Source organism: Delphinus delphis, chromosome 13, assembly GCF_949987515.2.
Source record: "Delphinus delphis chromosome 13, mDelDel1.2, whole genome shotgun sequence".
NCBI lineage: Eukaryota > Metazoa > Chordata > Mammalia > Artiodactyla > Delphinidae > Delphinus > Delphinus delphis.
Window position 1 is genome coordinate 51,290,665 of NC_082695.1, and position 24,739 is coordinate 51,315,403.

General features: G+C 37.4%; 1 protein-coding gene and 1 pseudogene across 1 annotated transcript in view; one reads left to right on the forward strand and one right to left on the reverse strand.

The window, feature by feature from the left end:
* Positions 1-24,739, forward strand: part of KIAA1328 (KIAA1328 ortholog) — a 385,660-nt gene that overhangs the window by 112,528 nt on the left and 248,393 nt on the right. The window contains exon 6 of the mRNA XM_060028920.1: positions 21,546-21,673. Coding sequence (XP_059884903.1) covers positions 21,546-21,673 — 128 coding nt within the window. The remainder of the gene's footprint in view (positions 1-21,545; positions 21,674-24,739) is intronic.
* Positions 18,298-19,507, reverse strand: LOC132436382 (pre-mRNA-splicing factor 38B pseudogene; annotated as a pseudogene).

Here is a 24,739-nt window from a genome sequence, read left to right on the forward strand (position 1 = left end):
TTTGCTGGCAATTAGATTGAAAAATATGTAAATTTAAAAATCCTCCACCATTTCCTAGAGACAGAACATTCCCAAATTTTATTCCAGGAGGCATCCCTAGAAATGATGCCAAAGCAAATTTACTTCCCTGAGCGCTAACAGGATTTGGTACAGTGCTACTTAGAGTGCTTGCTGGTTAAAAGCATCATGGCCCATTGGCATCTATACATACAACCCTTTTTTTAATTGAAGGAACATGCCAGGGAAAAGATGTTCAGAGTGCCTACCTTGGTTGTTTGGGACTTGTGTATTCAAAGGGAGTGTCAGAAAATCAGTACCTAACACTCGTGTGAAATTCCACAGGTATCCAACTTGGAATACATCTCTATTATAAAACAATGGATTTGCCTTGAGTAAAGGCAAATTTTGTTTGTAGTATTTATTTAAGTACACAATTTCGTTTGTTATTAAGTCTTCCTTACATATTTTCTTGGCTTGCATAGCATTAATACCTGTTGATACCCATATGGTGATCTCTGTATCTTAAAACACAGCCTATCATTTTTACGTGGTCTGTATATTCAGGGCCATTACCGGAACTGGGGAGAAGATACACACAAACTGCTTGATCATTGAAAATGTTAAATTCAGTGAAGTAATGTAGTGCTTGTGATCTTTATTCCATTAGTATAAATAAGTCATATCAGTGATTTTATCAGAGTGGGGAGTTATTTAGCATTTTTCATTGCTTTTAAGTCATTTTAAAACAATTGTTGCACAAGTGGTATAGATGAAATTAGAAAACAATTAATTTTGGGGGTTAGAAACCTGAATATTACTGTAATCTTATTGACACCAGTTGGAGAAAAAGAAAAAAATTTTATATTGATGGATAACATAGTCCTTAATTTTATTCAGTGTGATTTCTTTTTTGTTGTATATGGTACCCTAACTTAATTCACTTGTATTATAGCATATGTCATTTTGGATTCATTTCAAAGGGTAATCAAGTCAGGAACTGATTGTGCCATATTATTCTCTAGTAAAGTAAACTTCATGTTTCCTTCAAATGAAACTGGTATGTATTAGCACTTTATAATAAAGTGACATCCTTCAACAATATAATGATGATGCTCTAAATGATAGTAGGATGTGAAAACTTTTTTGGAGCACTAACTTTGGTTATTTAAATATGAAAACTCAACATTATGATTTGAAAATACTGAAAATGATTTCAGAAATTAGAAGTTTAGCAAATATCTTACCTATATTTTATAAAACATAGTGCCAAGTATGTGCATGTACTCTACTGGATAATAATCATGTTTGTAACATGGGACTGCTATAGAAGCATAGTCACTTCTCTTGAATAGCTAAAAAACAGAAATTTGGGGATCACCAGCATATATATTGAATTTGAAGCTATGGTATTATATAGGGTCACGGGAAAAGGTACTGAATAAGTTCTAGGACATTATCTTAGGGAATATCTGCATTTAAGGATAAGTAAGGGAAAGTCAGTGAAAGAGATTTAAAAAGGAGAAATCAGTAAGGAAAAAGTAGAATGGGCCAGTAGCTCAGAAACCAGAAGAGGAGATCCTTTGAAGAGGGGAAAAAGTGGCCAGCAAGGAAGATAAAATCAGGGTGTTATATTTATAAATTAATAGATTAGAGGCTATTTGTCAAGAATACAGTATAAATAAACTGAGAAGACAGGGAAACATTGTTTTGGGCCAAAATTAAATTGGACATGAGAAATAGAGATAATGAATATGGATTAATTTTTTAGAGTTTTGGTAATGGGGAGGAGAGAGAGATGTTGGCTGTTCAAGGAGGAGGTTTATTTGAGGAGGGAGTTTCTTAAGATGCACTTAGTTGAAGACTTATGGGAAGGAGCCAAAATCTGTTGAGACCATGAGAAAGATAGTATAATTTATAGGACAGTGTCTGAATGATATAGAAGAAGGTGAAGTCAGAAATACAGATGGAGAAGTTTGTCTTAGAAAGCATTCATTCATTCACTCGTTCTTTCAACATTTATTGAATGCCAAGACCTGAGGGAATGATGTGTTGAGATGGAAGTTGGGGATATTTAATAAGGTCATGTTGGCCATCTGCCTTTTCAGTGAAATACGAGGTACTTAAAAATGAGTAAGTTTTTTGCTTCCAGACACAGTTGCTTAAAGCATTACCATTCCATTATAAGTCTTTTTAAATTCACATCAGACAATGTTATGTTTCAGCTGTCAAACATAATTCAGAAAATTTAAGAGGGAAAGGAAAGTCTGTTTATCCATATTTGTATTCTTTCCATTCTTCCTTCTTGATGTTCCAAAATTCCTTCATCATTTCCTTCCTATTTAGAGAATCTTTATCTACTCTTTTAGAATAGATATAAATTCTCTTAGCTGTCTTTCATCTAAGAATTTATTGATTTCTCCTGCATTTCTGAAGGATATTTTTGTTGGATATAGAATTCTGGGGTCAATAGTTCTTTTCTTTCAGCACTTGAAGAATGTGTTACTTCCTCTGCCCTTCATGTTTTATGATGAAAATCCACTGTCATTCATTTAAAAAAAATTTTTTTAAGTTAATTAATTAATTCATTTATTTTTGGCTGGGTTGGGTCCTCTTTGCTTCGTGCGGGCTTTCTCTAGTTGCAGCGAGCGGGGGCTACTCTTCGTTGCGGTGCACAGGCTTCTCATTGCGGTGGCTTCTCTTGTTGTGGAGCACGGGCTCTAGGCGCACAGGCTTCAGTAGTTGTGGCTCACGGGCTCTAGAGCACAGGCTCAGTAGTTGTGGAGCACGGGCTTAGTTGCTTCACGGCATGTAGGATCCTCCTGGACCAGGGCTCGAACCCGTGTCCCCTGCATTGGCAGGCAGATTCTTAACCACTGTACCAGCAGGGAAGTCCTATAATTCAATTTTTTCCTTCTTTAAATGAGGTGTTGCTTCTCTTTAGCTTTCAAGGTTTTCTTTGTCTTTAGTTTCCAGAAGTTTGATTATAATATTTCTTGGCGTGGATTTTTTGGGGTTTATTCTGTTTGGGGTTTGCTTGACTTCTTTTTTTTGTCCACATTGGGTGTTCATTGCTGCACACGGGCTTTCTCTAGTTGTGGCGAGCAAGGGCTACTCTTCATTGCAGTGCACAGGCTTCTCATTGTGGTGGCTTCTCTAGTTGCAGAGCATGGGCTCTAGGGGTGCAGGCTTTCGTAGTTGCAGCATGCACGTGCAGTAGTTGTGGCACAGGGGCCCTAGAGCACGCAGGCTTCAGTAGCTGTGGCATGTGGGTTTAGAAGTTGTGGCTCTCAGGCTTTAGAGCACGGGCTCAGTAGTTGTGGTGCACAAGCTTAGTTGCTCCATGGTGTGTGGGATCTTCCTGGACCAGGGATCAAACCCATGTCCCCTGCATTGGGAGATGGGTTCTTAACCACTGCGCCACCAGGGAAGTCCCTCGCTTGACTTCTGGACTGTGGGTTTATGGTTCTTGCCAAATTTGGGGAATTTTCAGGTGTTGGTTCTTTGTATATTTTTCCAGCTGCACCCTCTTTCTGCTCTCTTTCTGGGACTCCAGTGACTGGAACGCTGGATCTTTTATTATAGTCCCTCAGGTTCCTGAGGCTCTGTTTATTTTCTTTGTCTGTTTGTTTTCTCTCTGATATTCAAATTGGAAAAGGTGTATTGTTCTATCTTCAACTTCACTAATTCTTTCCTATGTACCCTCCATTCTGTTGTTGAGCCCATCCAGTAAGCTTTTTATTTTGGTTATTATTTTTTCATTTCTAACATTTCCATTTGATTGTTCTTTATATTTTCTATTTCTTTGCTGAGACTTTTTTCATTTGTTTTAAGCGTGTTTGTAATTGCTTATTGAAGCATTTCATGATGGCGCCTTTAAAATTCTTGTCAGATAATTCCAACAACTGTGTCATTTCAGTATTGGCATCTGTTGATTGTCTTTTCTAATTCAAGTTTATCCTGGTTCTTGGTATGACAAGTGATTTTTAATTGTATTCTAGACATTTTGAGTGTTATGTTATGGTCTTATTTAAATCATCTCTTTTAGCAGACTTTTTCTGACATCACACTAGTGGGGAAAGAGGAGGCTCCACCTCATTACATTTAGGTGAAGGTGGAAGTCCAGGGTCCCTACTCAGCCTCTTTTGACACCCAGGGTGAGGTGGGCACTTAATTACTGCTGGGTGGGGAATAGAAGTTCAGTGCTGTACTAGACCTCTGCTGACACCACCTGGCTTGGACAGGGGCTTCCCAAATGGCCTCCACTGTTACTGCTGATATGTCATGAAATTCTTGGCTTTCCACTCAGCTTCCTCTGACACCACCCCAGTAGGGAAGGATACCTCATTAAAGGTAGATGGGAGTGGAAGTCCAAACTAAGAGACCTCTGCTGATAATCATGAGGGTGAAAGAGGTAGGGGAGGGAGTCATTACCATCAGTCTTCCCCATTCAGTCTTCTCTGATACCACCCCAGCAGAGAGGGGTGGGGGAATAGAGGGACACCTAGAAGTCTAAGTTCCTCACTGAGCCTTTGCTGATGGAGGTGGGGTAGTGTCGCAATCTTTTCTGTGGTGTTTGGCTCGATTAAGGCAGTTCTTGTCTAAAAGGTTTACATTTTGCTAGGTTCCCCCCCCCCCCCATTTTTTCTTTTGGCTGGTGAAAGCAGGCCTCTCTTGGATTTTTCTTTTTGTCTGTGTCCATTGCCATTTCTGGGTTGTTGTTTTCTCCAGCACTCAGTCCTGGATATATGAGGTTAAAAACAAAACTAGGCAGCTCTCCTCTGTGTTGTTCACCAGATTCTGAGACTCCTAGCCATTCTACCGCCTCTCCATCTTTTAGAGTCTTCTTATGTTTATATTGTATATCATGACCAGGACTTTTAACTACCATTAGTGAAAGAGATAGGGAAAATTATGTTTACGCCATCTTCTCTGGAACCAGAAATCCCATTATACTTATTTTACTTTTTTCTTTAAAATTTTTTTTCTGGCTACTTAAATTGACTCAATTTTCTGAACATATCCTATTGTATTTAGACACTTTACCTTAGTCCATAAGATGATATTTTCCCTCCCAGTGCAGACATGGGTGAATTGATTTAGCTAAAATTGATTTTTCAAAAAAAAATATCACTACTAGACAGAAACTAAATATATAAAGTTTCTGCCTCCTAGTAGAATTTCTTAAACTAGTCAAAAAATAGAATATAAATCATTGGCTATTCAGTTCATTACTTTTGAATTTTATGGTAGATTTCAATTCTCTGTTAAGCATATGTGGATAAAAACACAGGTCTCAGGGATTGTTCTTTTAAATGTGGCCTCTTGGATTAATTTATTTCATAGTCAATATTGTTAAAAAATAGTAAGTCAAAAACCTAACTTCTTGATTTTAATGACACTGTAAAACTTTTCTCCTTGAATATTTTGGGCTGTTTCTCTATAACTTTTCTTGAGTGGAGGGTCAAGTAAATAATCTGGTTCTTTAACAGGTTTTTAAATATCATTCTGTTAAACAGTTCACGTAAGCTCAATTAGGTTAGGAACCAGTGAAGTGAAGTTGTTCATAAAATGCTTTATTACCTTCGGTTTTTGCAGCATTTGCTGGGTTTAGATAATAAACCTGCACATAGATGTTACTTAATTTTTCTCTGTGCAGTAATTTACATTTGTGAGCAGTAGCCCTAGTCATTTTCAAAGAGGGAAGAAATGAGATATTCCTGCTGCTTCTTCCAATTTAACCTTAAAATGTTAGATGTGATTCCATTCTATAAGAACTCTCCTTTTTTACTCTAGTTATGAATACTATTTTATGGAAATTGTTTGATTTTTTACTTAGAATTATTATATTGGTCATATTTTCATACTGCACTAAAAAGTGCATGCAACTTTGGTGAGAGTGCTATTCCCCAAGGCTAATGGTCTGCAATGTTAAACTGAATTCAGAAGTTATACTATAAAGTTAGGCTTAAAAGTGTGCTTGGGCAAGGTAGGGGTTGGATATCTATTTGAAAGTAGAAGAGACAAAATGTGGTTGTTTGTTTTTTCCTGTGGACTCTTCCCCAATATAGATTGTCAAGCCTTACAGTTAATACTTGCTAATTGTTATGACTTCAGTAGTCAGCCACAATAGAAATGTATTTCTGTATGCTTCTTTCCAAAACAAAACAGTTGACCAAAAAAGAGAAAAAGCATCATCATTTGTAAGGATAGATTAAAGGGAGGAAGCAACAGAGTCCAATAATGTATTACACTTCAACGTAAGGGAGGAGGATGGGCCTCCTTCCACTGATATGGAGTAGGGAGGGTTCTGGGAGGTGATATGCACACTGAAAGTGTGGTCCCTGGACCAGCAATCAGCATCCCTCAGAAGCTTGTTAGAAATGTAGAACCTTAGGCCCTACCTCAGATCTACTGAATCAGTGTCTGCTTTCTAACGAGATTCACAGGTGATACCTGTGTATACTATACTCCAAATCCCAGCTCACTGGCAGAGTAACTAACCTTGCATAAGTGTTTAGCCATTCTGTGCTGCAAATTTATTTGTGCTGCAAATTTATTTGTAAAGTGAGAGTAATAATAGTACTTTATGTTTTTTTCTTTTGATGAGGGTTAAATATAATTTATTTAAAGCACTTAGAAGTACCCCACTCCCAAGTAGAGGTTATACTGAGCCGTATTCAGATATTCTAATGCAGGTACCTATTCCTGGTGATAAACATTTAATTGTTCAGTAGGCGATGGTGGTCTGACTCTTATAAAAGAACTCTAATGAGGAACTGAAGAAGGAAGAGATGACAAGCACAAAACTGATAAGGGCTGGAAGATGAACTATATGAGGGAAGCGTAATGCCCCTGGATTATTTAGTTTGGAAAAGAGAAGATTAAGGGACCTCTTACACTCATTTTACATTTCCACTCAGAAATGGATGATCTTACACAGCAGCATAAATACTTCAAGTACACAAATAGAAGTGTATGAAGAGAGAGAGGTGTTGTATATATTGATATTGATAGTTGATGAAGGGTTTTAATTTAATGACAAGAACAAGACTCTTCTTCTTGAAGGTAGGGAGCAGAATGAGATGACTTCTTTCTAAGGTGCTTTTACCCTGTTCCTCATGGCTGGAGATAGTAGGCCCTGGCTTGGTATGTTTAGCCCTGCTTCACAAAGCATTATACACATAACTTCACTTATTGGCCTTTCACAGTCTAGAGAGCTTAGTGTGCAGACCATTTTCAGTGGTCTGTGTTGTCAGGAATTTACCCCTATTGAAATTTGAAATTTTCAACTGTTAATCGTTGTTACTGCAGTTTGCCTTATAAAGTAGCTTCTGACGAGGGGAGGGGTGTGATAACAGCCTTTTCTTCTACAATTCTAGGCTAGCTTCTGTAACTCAAAAAAGGTTGTATTAACCATTAGCCAGACTCATCAAGAAAAAAAGGGAGAAGACTCAAATCAATAGAATTAGAAATGAAAAAGGAGAAGTAACAACTGACACTGCAGCAATACAAAGGATCATGAAAGATTATTACAAGCAACCATATGCCAATAAAATGGACAACCTGGAAGAAATGGACAAATTCTTAGAAAAGCACAACCTTCCGAGACTGAACCAGGAAGAAATAGAAATATAAACAGACCAATCACAAGCACTGAACTTGAAACTCTGATTAAAAATCTTCCAACAAACAAAAGCCCAGGACCAGATGGCTTCACAGGCAAATTCTATCAAATATTTAGAGAAGAGCTAACACCTATCCTTCTCAAACTCTTCCAAAATATAGCAGAGGGATGAACACTCCCAAACTCATTCTACAAGGCCACTATCACCCTGATACCAAAACCAGACAAAGACATCACAAAAAAAGAAAACTACAGGCCAATATCACTGATGAACATAGATGCAAAAATCCTCAACAAAATACTAGCAAATAGAATCCAACAGCACATTAAAAGGAAAACACACCATGATCAAGTGGTGTGTATCCCAGGAATGCAAGGATTCTTCAATATACGCAAATCAGTCAGTGTGATACACCATATTAACAAATTGAAGAATAAAGACTATATGATCATCTCAATAGATGCAGAAAAAGCTTTTGACAAAATTCAACACCGATTTATGATAAAAACCCTCCAGAAAGTAGACATAGAGGGAACTTACCTCAACATAATAAAGGCCATATATGACAAGCCCACAGCCAACATCATTCTCAATGGTGAAAAACTGCAACCATTTCCACTAAGATCAGGAAAAAGACACAGTTTCCCCCTCTCACCACTATTATTCAACATAATCTTGGAAATTTTAGCCACAGAAATCATAGAAGAAAAAGAAATAAAAGGAATCCAAATCGAAAAAGAAGAAGTAAAGCTCTCACTGTTTGTAGATGACATGATACTATACACAGAGAATCCTAAAAACGCTACCAGAAAACTACTAAAGCTAATCAATGAATTTGGTAAATTTGCAGGATACAAAATTAATGCACAGAAATCTCTTGCATTCCTATACACTAATGATGAAAAATCTGAAGGAGAAATTAAGGAAACATTCCCATTTACCATTGCAACAAAAAGAATAAAATACCTAGGAATAACCTACCAAAGGAGACAAAAGGCCTGTATGCAGAAAACTATAAGACAGTGATGAAAGAAATTAAAGGTGATACCAGCAGATGGAGAGATATACCATGTTCTTGGATTGGAATAATCAACATTGTGAAAATGACTCTACTACCCAAAGCAATCTACAGATTCAATGCAATCTCTATCAAACTACCACTGGCATTTGTCACAGAACTTGAACAAAAAATTTCACAATTTGTATGGAAACACCAAAGACCCTGAATAGCCAAAGCAGTCTCGAGAAAGAGAAACAGAGATGGAGGAATCAGGCTCCCTGACTTCAGACTATACTACAAAGCTACAGTAATCCAGACAGTATGGTACTGGCACAAAAACAGAAATACAGATCAATGGAACAGGATGAAAGCCCAGAGATAAACCCACACACATATGGTTACCTTATCTTTGATAAAGGAGGGAAGAATATACAATGGAGAAAAGACACCCTCTTCAATAAGTGGTGCTGGGAAAACTGCACAGCTACATGTAAAAGAATGAAATTAGAAAACCTCCTAACACCATACAATAAAATAAACTCAAAATGGATTAAAGAGCTAAATGGAAGGCCAGGCACTATAAAACTCTTAGACGGAAACATAGGTAGAACACTCTATGACATAAATCACAGCAAGATCCTTTTTGACCCACGTCCTAGAGAAATGGAAATAAAAACAAAAATAAACAAATGGGACCTAATGAAACTTAAAAGCTTTTGCACAGCAAACAAAACCATAAAGAAGACGAAAAGACAGCCCTCAGAATGGGAGAAAATATTTGCAAATGAAGCAGCTGACAAAGGATTAATCTCCAAAATGTACAAGCAGCTCGTGCAGCTCAATATCCAAAAAACAAACAACCCAATCCAAAAATGGGCAGAAGACGTAAATAGACATTTCTCCAAAGAAGACATACAGATGGCCAACAAACAAATGAAAGGATGTTCAACATCACTAATCATTAGAGAAACGCAAATCAAAACTACAATGAGGTATCACCTGACACTGGTCAGAATGGCCGTCATCAAAAAAATCTAGAAACAATAAATGCTGGAGAGGGTGTGGAGAAAAGGGAACCCTTTTGCACTCTTGGTGGGAATGTAAGTTGATACAGCCACTATGGAGAACAGTATGGAGGTCCCTTAAAAAACTAAAAATAGAACTACCATATGACCCAGTAATCTCACTACTGGGCATATACCCTGAGAAAAAACATAATTCAAAAAGAGTCATGTATCATGATGTTCATTACAGCTCTATTTACAATAGCCAGGACATGGAAGCAACCTAAGTGTCTATCAACAGATGAATGGATAAAGAAGATGTGGCACATGTATACAATGGAATATTACTCAGCCATAAAAAGAAACGAAATTGAGTTATTTGTAGTGAGGTGGATGGACCTAGACTCTGTCATACAGAGTGAAGTAAGTCAGAAAGAGAAAAACAAGTACCGTATGCTAACACATATATATGGAATCTAAAAAAAAAGACAAAATGGTTCTGAAGAACCTAGGGGCAGGACAAAAATAAAGATGTAGACGTAGATCATGGACTTGAGGACACAGGGAGGGGGAAGGGTAAGCTGGGACTAAGTGAGAGAGTGGCATAGACATACATACACTACCAAATGTAAAATAGATAGCTAGTGGGAAGCAGCCCCATAGCACAGGGAGATCAGCTCGGTGCTTTGTCTCCACCTAGAGGAGTGCTATAGGGAGGGTGGGAGGGAGACGCAAGGGGAAGGAGATATGGGGATATATGTATATGCATATCTGATTCACTTTGTTATGCATCAGAAACTAACACACCATTGTAAAGCATTATATACAATATTTATATTGTAAAGCAATATAAAGCATTATATTCCAATAAAGATGTTAAAAAAAAAAAGGTTGTATTGATTTAAAGCAGCCTTCCAAATGGAGAAAATACTTCAGGTCTAGCTGAAACAGGGATCCTTACGCAAAAGATACATTTTTAGGCAGGTTAGAAGCAAGATAAAATGCATGACTTTCATTAGAAATGTTTTTGTAACCTTGTCTTTAACATCTACTATGAATGCTTGAAAAAATGTATATCCTTAGAGTGTTATGTGGAAAGGAAACTAGTATAAAGAATTCAAAATTCTAATCAACCTGGTACATTGATAGCCTGCTTTTTAAGATATCTGCATATGAACTTTAAATAAGGGTCCTTGCCTTTAAAGTTGGAGAAATAAATATTGTGTCTCCATTGTATAGCTGGTTTCCTGGAAAACCTCAGGCTTCAATGATCTGAGCGAAATACATGATGTAAAGCATCTTAGTTCCAAGTCTGTTTCTGCCCCATGTTGTTCTGTGACTCTGCAAGAAACAAGGTAAAGACCGTAAGGCTTAGAAAACTCTTATACAGCTAGTTATATATTCTAATTAGGTATCTTTCCATGGCTTCTTGTTTTGTTGCTATTATTCAAACAGAATGAGTAGAGTCCAGAAGAAGATGGGTGAGGCATTTACCTCTTCTTCCCTTTGTAAGTGTCCAGAGCATTGAGTTTTCCCCTGTTTGATTTGGAGATTTGTTTCCCTTCCCAACAGGTTACTGTTGTCCGGAAATTTCCCATAAATTCCTCTTTTAATTAAATGGATAATTTCAGACTTGTATCAGTGGTTTGTACCCCCGTACAGATCACAACTTAATAAAAGAGTATAAACATTCATATGAAATTCTTGTCTAGCTCTGCTAGTCAGTTCATCTTGGTATCAGTTTTTCTTTTACCAGTAATCTGTTTTCAATTGCACATATTGTCATTGAGTGCCAAACTAGATATATAATTTGGACCTCACTGTTTATCTCAGAAAATATGTTCTTTTGTTGAAAAGGGAAAAAAGGAGATGATTGTGCAGTAAGAAATATAACATGATCAGAAACTTTATTTGCTTCAAGAGAGGAAAATCTGTGAGGTTAGAACAATTTAAAATTTTTAATGAATTGGTATTTTTAGGTGTCTTCTTGGCTAAAGACCACATAGCCTATCTTTGGTTTGCTTTGATTCCAAATCCAAACCTCACATGAAATTCAGTAGGTGCTCCTTTAGTTTTATTCCTTTATTCATTTCTCATTTCTAAAGTGCCTGCTGTGATAGAGAGAGATCAAGGTTAATATACTATGATTTCAGGAACTCACAGGCCACTTCAGGTGATAGTAACATAATCAAATAATTTTATCTATGCTGTTTACTATAATGAAGTGCTTAATTCTGCATGGAGGTCAAAGTTAGGAGGAAGAGCTGACATACAGCTAAATTTGAAAGGATAAGTAGGAATTGCGTAGGACTGGGGGTAGGCAAAACATTTGAAGCAGAATATTGAGTATGTGCTGTCTTTATATATTAAGTAGTATGTAGGTGTTCAGAGTAAAAGGAGGACCTGCCCTAGTGAAGCTCTTTGAGTTCTAGATCCCCTGAGAGCCTCATGACTAATGGACTGCGTGAGAGTGGGAGGCACATGGTCAGCTGTCTTTACCTTGAGGGACCCTGAATAAAATAGCTCTTTCTGTTCAGGAGCTTCTCTCTGATGGGAAAACAGGATCTAGCCAAACAGTGGGGGAAATGGTGAACAAACTTGTGTTCTGGCAAGGGTCACTGTAGCCTCCTCAATGTCATCTTTTAACTAGTGTGGCCTCTGCACCACTGGGCACAGTTGACTACATCTTTCTATTGATTCCTCCTCTCTGCCTGCCCTTTACATGTTGTTACATTGGCCCTCTTCTCTTCTCTCAGTTTGAACATTTTTTTCTCCAAGAGGCTTTCCCTGGCTCCTCCATCATCTGGGTCCCCTTAGGAAGTGCTTGCATAGAACTACATCAGTGTTCTTGCTATTGCTTTCATCATTTGTTATCTTAAGTATGTGCTTGATTACCTGCCTTCCTTGCTGGAGGTAAGCTCCCTGCAGGAGACAGTGTTGGTCTTGTTCATCATTGTATGTCTAGCACCTGGCACAGTCTCTGGTGTTAATGTACTCAGTAAATATTATTCAGTGTTTATTGAGCTCCTATTATGTAAGCTAAGGAATTCAGCAGTAGACAAAACAGACAAATATTCCTGGCCTAACGGTGCTTATTTGTTGAATGAATGAAAGAATGAACAAAAAAACAAAACTGAATACTTTCCTAGACAATGTTAAACACTTTTGTGTCTTCAGCCACCACTTACAAAGTGATTAACTCCCAAATCTGTTTCTAATGAGACCTCTTCTTTGAATTCCAGGCCTAGGGATTCAAATGTCCCAACTGGCCATCTCAACTAAATGCTCCCCAAGCATCTCCAGCTCAGTGTGTCTAAAGCTGCACCCCTTCCCCCATACCTCTTCTTTGTTCTTCATTCCCTGTCTTGGTAAATGGAACTGTGCATCATACAACTGGTCATACATCTTGCTACCCAATTTATAACTTGACATTGTCTTAAATTTCCCTCTTCAACTCAGTCACCTCCTAATTCCTACCGTTATTACTTCAATTCAGACCCCTCTCATCTCTAGCTTTAGACTGTTATAGCCATTTTCTAATTGGTTGCTTTCATTCTCTCTTCAAGCTCTCCACTCCACCCTTCACATTCTGACCAAAGGTATCTTTACAGCATACAAATAGGTTGTAAGACATCAATGGGTTATATAGAAATAAAATCCAAACAACTTAGTGTAACATTCAAGATCTGGCCCCTGTTTGTCTCTGCAGCCTCTTCACTCATTCTCCCTACTCACCACCAGTTGACCATCCATCCTGTCCTATTTGCAGTTCCCTTAATGTGCAAATCTGTTTCATTTCTCCATGCCTTTGCCCCTGATGACCTTTCAGCCAAGGGTACTCCCTTCCCTTCCTACCCAGTGCATCTGTAAACTCCTCTTCCAGAATTCATTTCTAGGGTCACATCTTCTCTGAAACATTTTCTGACTTCCTCTCAGTGTTGTCAAAGTGACTACTTACCCCCATTTAAAAAAGTTCATTGTACCCTTTGTTTAAATGTCTCTCCCAGAACATGTTATCCTTATTTATTTAAATCTTTCTCTAAACTCTTTGATGTCTTTTTTATCTCAGCTTTATTTAGATGTATTCGGCATATAACATTATGTAAGTTTAAGGTGTAATATGTATATATTGTGAAATGATTACCACAATAAGATTAGTTAACACACCTATTACATGTGTGTGTGTGTTGAGAACATTTAAGATGTATTTTCTTAGCAACTTTCAAGTATACAATACAGTGTTGTTAATTGTAGTCACCATGTTGTACATTACATTCCGTAGAGTTTATTCATCCTAAAACTGTACGTTTGTATACTTTGACCACGCTCACCCATTTCCCCCACCCTCCTGAGCCATTGGCAACCACCAGTCTCCTCTCCGTTCTATGAGTTCAGTTTCTTTAGATTCTACATATAAGTGAGATTATGCAGTATTTTTCTTTCCCTGTCTGATTTATTTCCCTTAGCATAATGCCCTCAAGTTTTTATCCATGTTGTTACAAATGGAAAGACTTCCTTCTTTTTTAATACTGAATAATATTGCATCGTATACATGTATATGTGTGTGTGTGTTTGTGTATAACATTTTAATCCATTCATCTGTTGACAGACACTTAGGTTGTTTACATGTCCTGGCGGTTGCAAATAATGCTGCAATGAACATGAGGGTGTACATATCTCTTCAAGATGGTGATTTCATTTCCTTCGGGTATATACCCAGAAGTGGAATTGCTGGATCATATTTTTAATTTTGGGGGGAACCTCTATACTGTTTTTCATAGAGGCTTCCCCAATTTACATTCCCATCAGTGGTTTTCAAGGGTTCCCTTTTCGCCACATCCTCACCAGCACTTGTTATCTCTTGTTCCCTTGATGTAAAAAGTCTATTGAATATATGCTTGTGCTCTGCCCTATACTAAATTCTTTTCTTTTATTAGCTCATTCATATTCATAGTTGCCCTGTGAAGCGAGGTAGGTATTATTATTCCCAGGTGAGGGTGTCAGAGAAGTTTCTTGTCAAAGTTATATCATTACTAAGTACCAGAATTAAGATTTGAGCCAAGAGTGTTGGATGACACCTAAGTCTGTGCTTTTACTCATTCTACCTTAGTACCTTTGTTAAATAACTGGAAGAAACCTTAATGGGCCTTTTTTATATGGCCTTTTGCTGCCATGGATGTGCCTATTCTTCGCTCAAATGACAGGTTCCAGTTAGTGTATCATTAGACCATACTGAGAGTTAGTCACCTGACTTAATGACCACAGATAAATGGAGTTGTAGAGCTCTTATGAGTCTGACCTGATGTTTAGGTTTCTGCTTCTTTCATGATAACTTATGGTGGGAGTAGGAAGACAAGAAGTGACTGAATAATAGTAGGAAGAAGAAAACACAAAAAACACAAACAAAAACAAAAAAAAGTATTTTTACAATTTTTTATTTTGACAGTTTCCAAATATATAGAAAAGTTGACAGAATAATGCAATGAACCACCATATACCTGCTACCTAGATTCCACAGTTGTTGACATTTTGCTCTATTCGCTTTGCCTCCTCATATATATGTATATATATATACAAATCTATATACATATTTATGTTTAATTTATATTATAAATTTATATAAGTAAATAAATTTATTTACTTACATATATAAAATTTATTTTGCTTATTTTTTTTACTACTTTAAAGTGGCTGGTGTCATATGTCACCCCTAAGTACTTCACATTCATAAGAATCTTTATAAGCCCCATTATGATACCTAAGAAAATAAGCAGTAATTCTATAATATCAACTGGTATTGAGTCCCTATTCCAATTCCCCTAGTTGTCCCAAGAATGTCTTTTATAGCTGTTTCTCTTCCTGAGCCAGGATTCAGTCTGATTCATGGCTTACATTTGGTTGTGTCTTTGCTTTCTTAATCTAAAATAGGCCTACCCACTTTTTTCCCCCATGACTTTACTTTTTGAAGAGTTCAGGTCAAGTGCTTTGCAAAATCTCCCACATTATGGATTTGTCTGATTGTTTCCTTGTGGTATAATATAACTTGTTCCTTTATTTCTTTTAATTCCTGTGCAGTGGGAGTTAGATTTACAGATTTGGTTTGATTCAGGTAAAACATTCTTGGCAAGAATATTTCTTAGGTGATGTTGCCTGCTTCAGACATTAAGAGGTACATAATGTCTGGTTTTTTCACTATTAGTAATCCTACATTAATTTACTTTGTTTAGGTGATGACTACCAGATTTTACCATTTAAAGGTACATTTTCTTCTTTGCTATAAATAACTAATCTTGACACCTTATGAATATGTTATTTATTAACCTTTTACGTACTGGTTTTAATATCAATTAATGATCCTCACCTGAATTAGTTATTACATTGGGGATTGCAAAGTGGTGATTTTTAAAATTTGACCATTCCTTCTAAATAATTAGCATTTTTCTATAAAGAAGAACTTCAATTTTTTCCACTTTCACTCTTCCCTTCTTTTGAAGTATCACTCTGAACTGGTAGATTTTTATTTATTTAAATTGCTATTAATTAGAGTCATTCCTTTTGATGCTCAGATTGTCCCAAATTTGGCTGAGTCCCCTTCAGGGTTGCTGCTATTCCTTTTGATAAGCCCTCATCTATTCGTCTTTAAACACTTTCTTACATTAAAATAACAAGAATTTCAAGCTCATTTTGTACTTTCCCTACCCCAGAATGGGAATCAGCCATTTTTCTGAGGAGTCGGTTCCCAAAATGGAGTTGTTTTAAAAAAATTGATTATTCTTCCTTTTCTCCTCTCATGGAGACCTTTCTTCATTTCATTCTGTATTAGATCAGGATTTATGTAGTAAACTACCAGATTCAAGTATCCTAAATACCTGAGGCAAGGGTGAGATGGGGTGATGGGAGTAGTCTCTGCTCCACCAGAGGAATTCTTCCAGTTTAAGACAATCACTTGGACAGCATACTACTAGTATATTCTGTCTTCTGGTCCTTCTACTTCCACCCCTGATTTTTCTCACACAGTTTTTATTCTTTCATCTCCCTATTCATTCTGCTTCAATCTTTAGTTTTATTTTTCTATATAATGCATTTTGGAGTTAAGGCTTTAAGCTTTGCAAAATGACCATTTCCAACATCCATTTCAGCTAATTAATTTGATATGTTTAGGTTTTGATGTGATGTTGCTCAATATTAATTTATATTTATTTCTGTTATCTTACGAAGCTTGCTTTCTTTGATGAGGCTGTGATGACTGCAGTTTCTCTCAGTTCTTGATGGTCGTTGGGCAGACCAGCAGTATGCTAGGTTCACATCATGGTTGGTGCACACCTTCCCTTAGGTTCAATTTCCTTCATCTGTTGCATTCTTTTCTGTCAGTTGGCCAGGCTTGAGTTAAATATGTCTTCTTTCTCACTGTACTCCCTCCCCCAAATCAGTTAAGAAGGCATTTTACGTACATTTTCCTAACATAAATCTCTCTCTCCAGATGGAGGGTTGAAGTCTCATTGTGCTAAGGAGGAAGGAAAATTACTGTTTTGCATGTACATATATTTTGGATTTTACAGGAAAGGGGAGGGCATTTCAAAATCTGGTGAATCAATACAGATATAAAAAATTGATAAAGATAGGACTGCTTGTTTTTATATTCTGCCACATAGCATGTGTTTAAATGAATTTGCCTATAATTTGTCTTCAAATGCTGACATTTAACTCTTAGACTGTATAATTGTGCTGGCTTTTTCGAGACAAATTCATATTCTGTGTCCAGGCTAATATGTTCACCTATTACAGACATTATTGCCTATGGTAACAGCTAGAATAAAAAATTCTTTTTATATACATCATAGCTGGCAGAGGCTCTTGGGACCGCCACAAATCATTCCTGTCTTTTTGAACTTGCTGAGGAAAAGCATGGAGATGTAAAACCAACCTGGTCTGATATAGATGGCTTTGAAAACATATTAGCTTATCTAGACCACTGTTCATTGTATTGTTGTGGTTGTTTTTAAGATGCTGAGTATTAAACATGCTCTTCTACTTAATGTATTGTTTAGCTTAGTAACCTATCCTTTCATTATGAACCAGCTCCTCTTCTACAAGCCATCTCTGGTTTTTGTTAAAGGTTAACAATGAGAATAATGAAGCAATTGGTTATTTATTCAGTCAGGATTGGCAAAAGTTATTAGAATAGGAATCTGCCCAGAAGCAATGATATGGTTATGAAAATGTTAAGAAGAACACTGAAGCCAGTCACCATTTTTGACATTTAAGAAATACTATTCCCACCCTTAATCATGATGACCTGTTATAAAAGTATTTATACAGAATAATCTTATTGGACAGTAATTTTTATACAACAGCATATATAATTAGGTGTCAGGGAGATTCAGAAATGATCTGAGAGAAGAATGAGCCTTGGGAAGAAATTACCACAGTGAGAAATAAGGAACAGAGAACTCTCCCTTGGATAGAACTCCCTGTCTTCCAGACACCCGATCTGTGCAGTTTAGTATCTTCTTCCTGAGCACTTTGCAAGTTTGAGGAGCTGTGAGAGAGGGTACCCCAAGTTAGGTTGCTATGTTCTTCATACTAGACTGTAAAACATGTAGGGAGGTATATGGGCAGAAAATTTCCTGATGATGCTTTTATTAATGAAATATTGACTAAATTGACATTATGCAAAACCAAACAAATAGGACAAAAATCTAATCATAATCCTGTTATGTTTACTTTCATTTTTATGTTTACTTGATATCTCTTTGCTCCTACTTCTACTTTGTTTCCCTGCATTTCTACTTCTACTCCTACTTCTATGTTTTCTTTCTCTGCTTCTACTTCTACTATGTTTTTTTTCTCTTTCTTGGAATCTTTTTTGTCATCTCTATGCCGCCTATCATCTTTGTCTTCTTTATATTTCTTTTCTTCTACCTCACCCCTACTTCTCCGTTCCTTGGACCGTTCTCTTGACCTCTCCTTTTCTCAGTCATTACCTCTTTCCTTATCATAGTCACGATCTCGTCTTCTACCTCTCTCATTTTCTTTCTCTCTTTCCCGATCCCTGTCCCTTCTATCCCCTTTCCTATCACGACTTCGAATACGGCTTCTATGTCTTTCCCTACTCCTGCTATGCCTGCGTTCTAGCCCCCGATCAATACTTCGGGATCTTCGCCTTTCTTTTTCCCTTTCTTTGGCTTCACGCTCTAGTCGCTGGCGTTCTTTCTCTCTTTCTAATTCTCGGTCAAAACTAGAAGACCCTTGGCCCTCCCGATGATGGCTTCTACTTCTGGATCTTCTTGGGGACCTCCGTGGACTCAGTGATCTCCTTGGAGACCTTGAACGCCTGCGTTCAACATGTCTGTCTATTTCCTCAGCGCTTTCCTTTCCATCGTTCTTGATTTTTCTTGGTCGGGTTTTAATCTGTTGATCGATATTCTTCTGAACTGGAACTGGAATTCTTGGAAACAAAGTGGAAAACCACTCCAGTTTTGTGAGAAAAGACCGTAGCATTTCTCCAATGGTCATTACGCAGCCTCCACCAGCCTTCACATCTAGGTCCTCTTCATCATGAAGGAAGGATTCAAACCAATCCCATAGATCTGTAGGGGGCTGTGTGTACCTTATATACATAAATCCAAGGGCTCTAATATATGGAGAGTCTGTGTGTGTTATAAGACCCATCACTTGCTTGCGAGTTAACTTCAGAGTAAATAATTTGTATAACAGGCAAAAAGCTGTAGAAACAATTCCTCCTGTCCCAACACCTTGAACCCCTCTGCACATCCCTGTTTGGCCAGCTGTTTTCCTGCTTCCTTTCTCCCATGGTTCAACATGTGTGACCTCTACCTGCGACCTTGGTCTGCTCCGAGCCTCGCTGCAAGACTGAGTCAATCTCCTGACTTCCTGCTGCGAAAATTTCCAGGCCTTCAGTACATCTTTTTCCACTTGTACCTCTCCACCCTCAACCCTCCCACCCCACCCAACAAACACACTGACCACTTCCCTGTCTGGATCGGATAGTGAATACCAACAACACGAGGCCAACACTGAAGTCAATACACGCCCTGGCCCGGGGTGAGCGGGAGAAGCACCAACAAGTTGGCGCCGAGTAGATCCACGTCAAAATAAATAAATTTAAAGCTGTAAACTGGAGAGACTTCAGTTATTCGTTTCTCCTCTCCCCCACTCCTCCCGTCCAACTCCCCCACCAGGGGCGGGCTCCTGTTATGTTTAATATAGTTAGAACCTCCTATGTAAATTAGGCAGTAATTACTTTGACCAGAACAGTATCATCACTTCTACCCTGAATTTTTTAGTAACAGCTTTATTGAGATATAATTCACATACAATAAAAATCACCCTTTAGCAGTATAGAATTCAACGGTTTTGAGTATATTCCTAAAGGTGTGCAAAGACAGCCTTCTACTTCCAGATCATGTTCATTGCCTCCCCCAGAAAACGCATACCCATCAGCAAGTGCTCCCTGTGTCCCTTCTCCATCTTTGGCAACCACTAATATACTTTCTCTCTATATGGATTTGCCTGTTCTGGACATTTCTCTTTTTTTCCCCATTTAGCTTTTCTCACATAATGGGTACTTCAGAAAATTGGAGAGGAGGACAGAAAGTGAACATGGATGAATGTAACTCTTACTTGTGATCTGGTATACTTAGAACTAAGTATTCTTTTCCCTGGCTCATTGGAAGAGGTATTTTAAACAACAACATACATAGAATTTGTAGCCTTTTGTGTGTGGCTTCTTTAGCATATAATATATTCAAGTTTTACTCATATAGTAGAATGTAGGGATACTTTGTTTCTTTTTATGGCTGAATAATATTCCATTTTATAGGTATACCACATTTTGTTTATCCATTTGTCACTTGATAGACATTTGGATTGTTTTCACTTTTTCACTGTTATGGATAATGTTGCTCTGAATATGCATGTATAAGTTTTTAATGTGAAACTATATTTTCAATTATCTTGGGGCATTGGAGTAGAATTGTGGGTCATATGGTAACTCTGTGTCTAACTTTTTGAGGCACTGCAAAATTATTTTCCAAAGCAGCAGCATTTTACATTCCCATCAGCTATGTGGGAGGGTTCTAATTTCACCATATTCTTGCCAGTGCTTGTTATTGTCAGTCTTTTTGATTATAGCCATCCTAGTAAATGCAAAGTGGTATCTCACTGTGATTTTGATTTGCATTTCCTAGTAGCTAATGGCTAACAATGTAAAGCATCTTTTCTTGTGCTGCTTGGCCATTTGTATATTTTATTTTGGGAAATGTCTATTCAAGTCCTTTGCCCATTTTTAATTAGGTAATAGTTTTTATTGTTGAGTCATATAACATCTTTACATATATATGGATACCAGACCTTATCATTTGTATGATTTGCAAATATTTTCTCTCATTCTGGAGGTTGTCTTTTCAATTTCTTAATAGTGTCCTTTGAAGCACAAAGTTTTAAAATTTGAAATCCAGTTTATTTATTTGTTCTTCATTGCTGTGCTTTTAGGTGACCATTGCCTAATCCAAGGTCACAAAGATTTGCTTTTATAAAGTTTATAGTTTTAGCTATTAAATTTAGGTCAGTGATCCATTTTCAGGTACTTTTATATATGGTGTGAGATGGGGGTCCACCTTCATTCTTGTGCATATGTTTGTTTTTATCAAATTTAAAGACTTGAGAAAGAAAAATTTTAATAGGATAAACATTGTTACTCCCTGTGAATTATTGTTTCATGATTTTGAGGGGGGCACATATGCTGTGTTCATCTGAAGACTATAGCTTACCTGCACTCTCACCAAGTATGGTTACATTTCTGTCTCTATTTTGTTTGTTGAAATCTGAAAAACAATACCAATATATGCAGTTTAAATCCATTTATTAGCTTTTTCCCTTAATTTGCAATCTCACCTCTTCAGCTACAGTATAAAGAATGCCAAGAACTTCTAAGCCTCTATCAGAAATATCTATCAGAACAGCAGGAGAAGCTCACTGTGTCTCTCTCAGAACTTGGTGCTGCTAAAATTCAGGAACAACAGGTAAGCATCTTTTTTCTTACCTTTTCTTGTCTTTAATGGATCAGCAAGATGTCAGAAGAGTTATCTGCCTTTTACTTTGTCTCACTGTATACAACATTGTCTTTAGACCTACAGTTACAGCACGTGATTGAGTTGGCTTCATTTACTTCCCTGTTTCCCTTTCCTCTTCTGTTCCTGGGGCCCAGAGGTCAGGAATGATTACTTGAAGCAGGCTCTGGGTCAGGAGGGAAGCTCCTGGTTGTATGAAAGCACAGCAGGAGTGATAAAGAAAACCCACTGCTCTTGTTACTTAATGAAGATCAGGTGGGCTCTTTTTTTTTTTACTCATAAGCCTCTTCTAACTCATGTTTAGAGTTTTAGAGTAATGAAAGTGTCTTGGCAAATTGTAAAAGCTTTAACTGGAGAAAACTGGAACATTTAGCATGATTTTGTGTTTGTATATATGTATTAATCACATAAGTATATATGAGAGTGTTTGCATATTAACATTTATATACATATCATCAAATAGTATATATTATATAATTAAATGAAAGTTCAGAACCCTGCCAGTTGTGATGTGAAACAAGTTCTGAAGACTTACTTCTTGCCCTCTAGCAAGTGACATTGGTTGTCTTTTTCATATCCAAATGAATTTAAATGGATGAGGATAGCTTTCGTATTAAAATGTTGTAGAAAAAACTATATAGAGTGTCAGAGTCATTCATATTATTATTAAAACATGGATAATGTACTAACTAAAGGGTTATCCTCTCCCTTTGAATAGTAGCAGGTCTTGAATGGTTTTCTGTAACCTTCTAAAGAACACTGTTCTGTTCAACCTAGAGGCACCTGTCTCAGATGGGTTAAGAGTTTCGGCTAAGAAGATCCATTTTTAAACCTCAAGTTTGGACATATGGAAAAGTAAAAAGAAAAGAAAGAATAATAATTTTGCTGGAATGTGGCATAGCTTAGACTTTTAACGTACCCTCCCTTTTTTTTTTTGAAGTCACAATATTTATAAGAAAGAACCACAGTATGAATGGTTAATTTGTATTCTAACTGGAAATACTTTCTTTTGTTCTGTTTTCTGAAAACCTGTGCTATAAAATGAGGCAGAGGAAGGTGGAAGCTAATACTTTTATCTGGATTTGTTTTGCCACTTTGAAAAGGGCAGGCAGTTTTTAAGGTGGCACTTTCCTAATGCTCTCATGGTCAGGTTAGAGAAAATTATAACATGACGATCAGATTTCTGACCTTAGTCTTTACATTGCCACGCCCTCTGTCTCTATGACAGATGTTAAAGGGCACAAAAACGTTGGCCAAGGGTAGTGAAGGAGAGGCTGAGGGACTTTTCAATTGCCAGTAGTTAAGGATATAGACTGAGAGTCAAGAAATAGTCATTAGGGAGTTTAAAGACATCTAGATAAGGAGGCCTAGCCCTTTTTCTATCTACTGCTGAAATGAGGGGAAAATAAAACTTTCTAAAGGGTAGTGTTTTATGTTTAAAAGAGTGATTCTTAGAGGTTTCCCTAGAGACCAATCATAGTTAACACTGCCTCTCTTAACCTCAACCCTGAGGAGCAAAACTAAAAAAATTACAAATACTAGGAAGAAACTGTTGGTCACAGGTATGGAGAAAGTATACTCTCAAAAGGAGATACTTTGGGGGGCTTCCCTGGTGGCACAGTGGTTGAGAGTCTGCCTGCCGATGCAGGGCACACGGGTTCGTGCCCCGGTCCAGGAAGATGCCACATGCCGCGGAGCGGCTGGGCCCGTGAGCCATGGCCGCTGAGCCTGCGCGTCCGGAGCCTGTGCTGCGCAACGGGAGAGGCCGCATCAGTGAGAGGCCCGCGTACCGCAAAAAAAAAAAAAAAAAGGAGATACTTTTGAATTTTCATTTTGACTTAATCATGAGAAAATTTTAAAACCATGTTTTCAGGAAGTGCCCGGTGGTCAGACTTTAGATTATATTGTACATACAATGAAAATGAAATTGAGAGCACTTGTAGACTCTGCTATTTGAACCTAGAGAGGAAAAATAAGTTTCTTGTTGAATACCAAGTGGAGATTGCCACCCGTTTCCTTTGTTATCTGATTTGTTCTTTGTGACAGGCTTTTCTTAGCTAAGCAAAGGTAAGCACCTTCTCACTCACCCTCATGGGAATTGGGTGGATTTGGTGGACAAATCTACTTCCTGTCAGGAAGGGCATCATTGTGAACACTCTGGATGAGGATGTGGTAAAGTTAGAGGTCCTCTTTATGTGCTCACAAATAGACTACTCATCTGTATCATAGCACTGTTCTTGTTCTTTTGTAATCATTGTTTGTTCATCCACCTCTCTCACCAAGCTTTCTTAAAAACAGCATCCTGTTGGTTTCTTTATACTCAGAACCTAATATAGGTTGGCCTAATAAAGTTTTAATTTTTATTTAACAAAATTTAATATGGTAAATACTGTGTGCTCCAGGTACTGTTCTAAGCTCTTAACACACATTAAATCGTTTAGTCCCTCAGTAGCCCAATGAAGTTATTATCCCCATTTTACAGAGGAGGAATCCCAGGCAGAAAAAGAGACTTGCCTTGTCATCCAGGTAGCAATTTAGGAAATCAAGATATGAACCTAAACAGTCTGACTCCATATTTTCTTGAAGCGAGAAAGACAAGAAAACTTTGAGATAGCTAAAAAATATTGAAAATTTGCTTTACAAGCCCTTGTTTCTATGACCAACCCTCTTTTGGATCTTAATCTGAAATCCAGTTTTTTGAATGCCAGAGCACAAATACACTAGAGATTGTGGGAAACTATTTGATTTTCCTGTGAGTAGCCAAAATGTCAGGTAAACATAAAATTTTATTTGTTCTCAAAATAAGGTTTTTTCATAGGCAGAACACTCTATGACATAAATCACAGCAAGATCCTTTCTGACCCACCTCCTAGAGAAATGGAAATAAAAACAAAAATAAACAATGAGACCTAATGAAACTTCAAAACTTTTGCACAGCAAAGGAAACCATAAACAAGACCAAAAGACAACCCTCAGAATGGGAGAAAATATTTGCAAATGAAGCAACTGACAAAGGAT